This window comes from Primulina huaijiensis, chromosome 6, assembly GCF_012295235.1.
Source record: "Primulina huaijiensis isolate GDHJ02 chromosome 6, ASM1229523v2, whole genome shotgun sequence".
NCBI classification, from domain to species: domain Eukaryota; kingdom Viridiplantae; phylum Streptophyta; class Magnoliopsida; order Lamiales; family Gesneriaceae; genus Primulina; species Primulina huaijiensis.
In genome coordinates this window covers 10,920,604-10,928,627 of record NC_133311.1, presented here as the reverse complement: position 1 = coordinate 10,928,627, position 8,024 = coordinate 10,920,604, and the positions used below count along the sequence as shown (strand labels likewise).

Sequence of the window (8,024 nt, the reverse complement as noted above, 5' to 3'; positions counted from 1 at the left end):
TTCACCTGAAACTAGGTGATTTTTGACCAAACAAGCATTGCAACATGAAAAGGGCCATATATTACGAGCTGAGGGTATGTATGCACTCAAGCTACAATTTGGCTACAACGTGTTGTGCACAACTTTTCTTCACAACTCCCCTAGAGCACAGCTCATTCAACAAGTCCAGAGCCACTTTTGTGAAACCTTCATAAGCAAGACCTTCAATTAAAATAGTGTACGTAGATTCATTAGGCTTGCATCCTTTTGTTACCATACGAGCCAAGAAATCTATCGCATGGTCCGTTTGACGTGCCTTGCAAAGTCCTAACATGATAGAGTTATAAGTGGGAGCATTTGGTCTGATACCCGAATTTTCCAAGTCTTGAAAGAACTTGATGGCTTCCTCAATCTTCTCTTCTCTACTAAGTCCTCCCACAAGTGAAGAATAGGTGATAATATCAGGTTGGAGACCTTTTTCACGCATCTCAGACAACAGTTTCATGGCACGTGATGTCTTCCCCATCTTCGATAGACCATCGATCACGGTGTTATAGGTGATCAAAACAGGAGAACATCCTTTACTATTCAGCTGATTAAGAATCTCAACGGCAATATCAACCTTCCCATCTTTGCATAAAGCTGTTAGCAGCGTGTTATAAGTGACAATATCTGGATAACACCTTCGGGATACCATTATCTCTAGATACTCAATAGCTCTATGCATCTTCTTTTCTTTGCAAAAGCCATGAAGCAATGGATTATAACTCAAGGAGTTGGGAGTACACCCGTGTTTAGGCATCTTCTCCAGAATATCAACGGCTCGTCCCAGTAGTCCCTTCCTACATAAGAAATTAATCAAAATGTTAAAGGTCACGACACTCGGCGAACAACCTTTTCTAAGCATATCAGCCAGCAGTTTCTCAGCATCCATCCACCTCCCAGTACCGCACATACTGCGCAAGATAATATTGTGTGTGATTACATTTGGCTGGATACCATACAAAGGCATATCATTCAAGAATTTGATCGCCTCATCCAATCTCCCTTCCTTGCAAATCCCATTGACGAGAACATTATATGTAACTACATCAGGTTTGCAACCTTTACTTCGCATCTCGTCCAAGAGTTTCATAGCCTGTTCCACCCCATTTTCCTTACATGTGGCTTCGATCAAAATCGTGTACGTTATCACGTCCGGATAGCATTCCTTTTGCAGTTGACTATCAAGAACTTCCATGGCTTGTTTCAACTTCCCACTATTGCACAAACTTCGTAGGATTGTATTGTATGTGACTACATCTGGAGCAACACTCATCCGGTCCAACAAGTTCAAGGCCTTGTAAATCTCTCCCGACTTGCAATACCCACTAATTAACACGTTATAAGTTATAACATCAGGCACAGCCCCCGATTCCTCAAGAATCTCCATAATCCTGGCAGCTTTACTAGATTTCCCAATTCTACAGAACCCACGAATCAAACTAGTACAAGGGATGATATCAGGAATGGCACCCCCGTAAACCATGGTTTCAAGATGCTTGAAACCTTCATCCAACTCCCCATTCCTAACCAGACGGCGAAGAAGGTTATTACTCTCAAACTCCTCAAAGCTATGAGATGGGTTCCCCTGCCCACGAGCGCTTCTCTCCACATTCGACAGCCGCAACCCACCGTTATTAGAATTAAAAGTTTCAACCTTTGAAACGGCCGAAACCCGAGTACGAGCACTCCTTAGATTTCTCGAACCTTGTTTCTTCCACACAACCATGCCAAACTTGGAACATACAAGAAAGTTAATATCTTTACGATGCCTGAAGGTTTTGTGACGGAACAAGCAGAAATCTTGGCGGCTCTGCTTTGGGTGAATCATTAACTCCATGAACGAAGATTTGAGAGCTTTATTGTGGAGTAAAGAGTGTAGAAGTACTGAGAAAAAGGAAGCTCACTTGTTTGGCAAAGAGAAATGAGAGCGTTTAGGCTTCTTTGATACTTGAGCAGTTCTTGTGCGGGCTTCTTTATCTTTATTTATTCACAAGTACTTCAGGTTGGACCGATGGTAATCACTTTTGGTTTGTGCTAAAGCCCACTTCACCCTTCTTTTGGCCGTGTGTTGAAAATATTTGTGTTTATTATTATTAAGGGAAATAATAAATCCCCAAAAGCAAAAGTGAGAATATATGCTGTTATAAAGTTGAAAAAAGTAGTTGAATATGTTATTTATGTTAAAATAGATGTCCTGTAAGTCAACTGTTGGCTAGAGAATTTATTGACTCAGTTGTAATAAACAATTTTTATTTTAATACAATTCATTATTTCATATTTTGTTATTTCTTTATCTGTATACCATGTGATCAACATAGATAAAGACCTTGATTATATTTTAATACAAATGAATCTAATTCGATGTTGAAACTCATTTGTAAACACTGTATAATCTAAATTCGTTCCTAGTCGATTCAGCTGCCTAAAACGTGGATAAAGATCGCTTGAGCTCGATACTAGTATCTGTGATGTTGTGTGCCGCGTTTCTTGGTAAGGACATAAAGATCTCCAAACATGCAGATATGTAGTCATATGATGATTATACCGAACTACCATCCATCAAACTTTCCAAGTGGTTATCATTCATCGAGAAGATATGTAACGCCTCGAAAATTTAAAAGTCCACACGAACCACATGCATGCAGTTATTAATTTCCTTGTGTATTTCAATGAATTGTTTTAATTTTATTAATTAATTATGTTGAGCATATTGACATGTTTAAAATATATTTTTCTATATGGTTGCATTAAAATATATTTTAAAGGTTATTCGAGTTGCGATCTAGGAACGGAGACCGAGGGCTGAAAATAGAAAATGTTTTTATTAAATAATTATTTTTGATTATTTAAATTAAGGGTGATGCTTTTTTCTTATTTTTGAAAATAAGGGGTTTTTAGGTGATTTTATACGCCGGGATGTAAATATTATCAATATTGGTTTTTAACAAAAATACGAACGTTTTGGCTAACCCGGTTAATAAATTCACAAACTTATTTAAACAAAATTATTTTTATATTTTAATTAAGCACTAATGGGTCTAATTTATATACTTAATGGGCCTAAGCCTTGTTAGTAGATTAATTAAGTATTTAATGTATAATTTTACCCCATTAATCCCTATAACCCACGCCCCACTTCCCCAACACAATCATGATTCCTTTGCACCTAAAATACACGGCACACACATCATCAAATTAAGAGAAAAGTTTGAAGGTTCTTCAAGGAAAATCAAGTCATCGTCTTCGTGCCATCGTTTTTCAATTCGTCGACGTATATTCCTACGTAAAATACGCAAAGGCATGCCACATTCTTTCCTTTAATCATCTATCACACCATAATATTTATTTGAACATGTTTTGAATGAAAACATATTGCATATCATGATATTTTCGTAACTATGCATATGTGTGCGTTAAACTCTTGTGTTTTGGTTCAAAAATCATGTTTAATTTGTGTTAAGAGGCTGCCATGGTTAGGGTATGGATTAAGGGTGTTTTACACAAAGTTTAGGGTCCTAGACACACACCAAATAAGCTGCAAACGTGAATAACAAAAGCTGAAAACCGTAGGCGTCAATTAAGAAAGAACCGTGGGTATTTTGGTTGCACAAGAGTCAAGGGGCTCGATCACTATGCATGGAGCTTAGGGGTTCTACCCAGTCTCGAGGAGGGCTCGTACTTGACATGGGGCAGGGTCAGGGTCAGGCATGCTAGGACCCCTCGCGCGCAGCATGGGAGGAGTCCTTGTAGCAGGGATCCTCACGCGATCTGTTGGAAGGAACAACAGCCAAGGAGGGGCTTGCTGCTAGGGCTGGGTGGCTCAGAGTAGGTCCATCAGGGTACGAGGGTCATGGGCAGGGGTCAGGCCAGGGGCTGGAGTGGCTGGGTGTGAGGTGGCTCGAGCCAAAGTGGAAACCGTGAGAGGACAAAGGGTAGCGCGCAACTTCTGTTGGCTTCGGGTGGTATGTGCACGCGGTCAGGGGCTTGGGCTGGTTTGGGCTGGGTCTGGTCGGGGTCCAGGGATGGTTAGGGTCATGAGGGGTTAAGTGGTTAACAACTGGTAGTGTTCTAGAAGAAGAAGGAGCCCCAATACAACAAAACACCAAAACACCTCACACGCACACACGCATGTATATGGGTCCAGGGTGCAGGGGCTTTAACGCAAGCCAGGGGCTGGTTCTTGGGCTTGGGACTTGTCAGTAGGGTTCATTGATGGGTTGGCTCAGTTTTGGCTTGAGGTGGCTTGGGCTTGACTCGAGTAAATTGAGATATGGTTCGGTGTGTTCGAATATGTGTCAAAAACAAAAATATAAGGACTAAAATTAGAACCATGGGTCCACGGGTGTGGCTCATGATTTGGAAGGGTAGAATAAATAATAAAAATGTTATGTTTAAAATTTGGGATCAAAATAATGAGTTTTGGATTTATCCGGAATTTAATCATCTCACGAAACGTTAATTAAAGAATTAATTGAAAAGCCTAGATTTAAGCTTGATAAAATTATGAAAAATTATATTTAAGCTCAAATAATTGTTAAAAGCCTAAGTTTTTAATTTGGGAATTTTATATTAAGATTTGGTTTAATTCGAGATTAAAAAGTATTAATACGTTATATTTAAAGATTAATTTAAAAGTCATCGATTTAAGCCAAATAAAAATATGAAAAAATACATGTAGACTTAAATAATTATTTGGGAAATATTAGAGTCAATGAAATTAATAAAATGTCAAAAACGTGAAATTTTACGCCTAGGGGTAAAATAGTAATTTTACACCCAAAAATTAGTAAACGACATGGCAGTGTCCTGAATGCTGTTTTATATGCTACTATGATTATTTTAAATGTTTATGAGTTTTTATGATCTTTATTTAAAATGTTCATGGATTTTTAATATATTAAAACATTTATTTTAAATATTTATTCTCAATGTTTATGATCTAATATATCAAAATGTTTATTTTAAATGTTATGATTTTAAAAATTTTATGGCTTTTTATGATTTTTTATATGTTAAAATGTTTATTTTAAATGTTTACGGATTTTTATGATTTAATATTGACATTTAAAATATATGTTGCATGCTTGGTTTAAAAGAAAAACGTTATATGCATGTTTAATTTTTATTAAGTAATGAGAATATGAAACGTTGAAGGAAGTGGAGTAATTGTGACTAAATATGTTGGAGATATCGTAAGGGTTATAGTCCTTGTGGGAGCCCGACGATCGTGTTTTCATGGATACGAATTCGAATACGTTAATATATTAATACGTTGGCCAAGGCTCAATTGACCGGTGAGAGTGTTGCTGATATCCCCCCGCCTAGTACTGTGGTTTTCTCTAGATGGATCCATCGCCCAATAAAAATACGAGTCACAATTATCGATCTGAATTCAACGAAAGGAATATGAATATGAATATGTTGATACAAATATGGATATGGATACGAATATGGATATGGATATAAATATGAATATGTTTATGATAATATGAAAAAATTTACGAAAATGTTTATGAAAGGTTTATGGAAATATTTATGTTTAAAGTTGATGCATCATTATGAAAATGTTTTTGTTTAAAGTTTATGCATCATGAAAATGTTTACGAAAATGTTATTGTTTAAAGTTTATGTTTCTTCATGAAAACGATATTTTAAGTACAAGTATTTTCACTGTTGCATGTGATCTGTATATGTAGTACTTGTTATCAAGATTATGGTGTGTTGAGTCTTTAGACTCACTAGGTGTGATTGATGCAGGTGATTATGATAATAATATTTATGGAGGTCTTGATGGTTGACTTTGCTGGACTGAAGGTGCACATGACCCGAGGACCGACGCTAGTTTTTCGCACTAGTTGATGATTATGATTTATGTTAAGAATATTTTTATGACATTTTATTTATGTTATGAGAGGTTATAATATGAACTATACTTTCAAATAATGTTTTTAGGTTTGGTAAAACGTTTGACGATTTTATGATTCAAATTATTTTCCTTTGATTTTAAAATGTTAGTTGATTGTTTATTTTAAAAATGGTATAAGGCATTTTGAAAATACATTTATATGTATTCGGCCTATATAGTAAGAGTAAAATTTTTTTTTTCTAGTACGATTTAAGTAAAACGAATAGGAGACGTGTCAGGATAAGTATGTGGTTATGATTGTATACTATTAGTTCTTACGATCCGAGACAACACTGAGGCTCTATATGCTAGGGCTGTGCTTTGACTCGTTTACCGACTCCAAGAGGGTCATCAGGTGGCGAGATTGGGTATAGTTGCGACACATGTAGTAGCTAGTGCATTATAGTCGGGAATTCACCGCTCACCTATGTGTCACATAGTTATCGAATTATTATGCAACCCTCGATGAACCAATGGTTGCAGATTCGATCGAGATATATGAGACGAAGGAACCGTACTGTACGTTAATCATAATCGACTTGTTCTTGCAAGTACTATCAGTGATACCTAGGGAATCATGAGACGATGCTACTAGATGCTCTTACCATGATTCGATGGGTTTGATCAGAAATTTGATTTTTGACATTCTCATGATCAATAGTTGATACATAGAATGGGATAAATTAGGGTAAATCCAAATAAAAGATTTTGTCCTGAATCACAAAGAGTTGTAAACCCACGGCTAGCAGTATCTCTGAACCATTGAAGGTTACACAAGCACTGGTTTACTTGTTCCCGTTGAGATAATAAATTCAATGAGTTGAATTTATAAGAAATAAGTTTGATATGATCAATCGATAAGCTTATAAATAAAGTTTATAAAAGCTAGAGAAATTTTGAGAACATGACTGCTAAAATAATCAAAAGGAGTGCACCTTCATTATTTGGATATTGGTAATCTCAAAATTAAAGTGTGCATCATAATAACAATAAGTTGAAATTGTCACATGGATGATATTGGATCGTCGATCGGGATTATGATGTGATTAATGTAATGGGAACATGGATCATGGGCTTGTAAGAGTATAAGCTCATCATGCTAATTTATTAAAGTTCAAATAGGCTTTAATAATTAAATTATATTTTAATGAATTAAAATATAGCCCATTAAGTTTTTATTAAGTATGATATTGATTTATGTAATATGAAAATATTCATGATACCATAATTTAAAACTTGCACACAAAGCAAAATAATATTAATGCATGATATTCTCAAAATATATGTATTAATATTCGAGATTGCATTTAATATGACATGGATTTAGAATCTTTAGTTAACTTAATTAATTGGATTAATTAAATAAAAAAAGATTAGAAATATAATTGAAAATTTTTTTATTCTAAGGTGGGTTTTCGGTGGGGTTTTGAGAAGAAAAAGGGTAGAATAAATGTAGAAATCGTCATCCGTTCATCACCGATGTTTCACCGCTTCGATATTCGTATTTTGAATGTTTTAAACACAAAGACAAATTCTAAACCTTTTTTTGCATCATTCAAACCATATTATGCATGTTTATGATATTTTGAATGAAAAACATGATAATCAAGTTTTATTGATGTTTTGAATAATTTATTTTAAAATTTTGAATTTTTTAATGCACGTTTGAGTCGTGTTATGATTCTTAGGGACTCGCTGCCATTAAGGAGAAGGGAGATGATGTTTAAAAGTCCTACAGGGGGTCCCATGTAGGTTAGAAAAGGGCTGAAATGAGATGGGAAAGTGTCGAGCTCGGTTAAGGTTTAATGCATGTAAGGGTTCGGTTTTGGTACTTGCAAGGGAAGGATGCTTACGGGTTGTCCAACATTGATCAAGGCCCTGTGTTGGGTCGATTCATGGTCCTAGAGAGTTCTAGTGTGGTTGGAAATAAGGGTAGAACGATAGGGAAGCATTGAGGGCTCGGTTGGGGCCTAGGGCGCACGGTTTTGGGGAAAGAAAGGGAGAAAGACTGTAACGCCCGAAAAATCAGTCAACATAAACCGCATGCATGCAAATAAATTAAATTACATAATTGTTTTATTTAATTGATTTTAAA

At 35.9% G+C, this 8,024-nt stretch overlaps 1 protein-coding gene across 1 annotated transcript; it reads right to left on the bottom strand.

The window, feature by feature from the left end:
- Window positions 1-6: 6 nt before the first annotated feature.
- LOC140978745 (uncharacterized) lies at window positions 7-1,981 on the bottom strand. Its single transcript, XM_073443960.1, has one exon. The coding sequence runs from the start codon at window positions 1,859-1,861 to the stop codon at window positions 92-94; it is 1,770 nt and encodes a 589-aa protein (XP_073300061.1). The 5' UTR covers window positions 1,862-1,981; the 3' UTR covers window positions 7-91.
- Between the last annotated feature and the right edge of the window lie 6,043 nt (window positions 1,982-8,024).

Bases quoted from the DNA above. Each gene is read 5' to 3' on its own strand.
- LOC140978745 (XM_073443960.1), bottom strand. From the start codon at position 1,861: ATGGAGTTAATGATTCACCCAAAGCAGAGCCGCCAAGATTTCTGCTTG.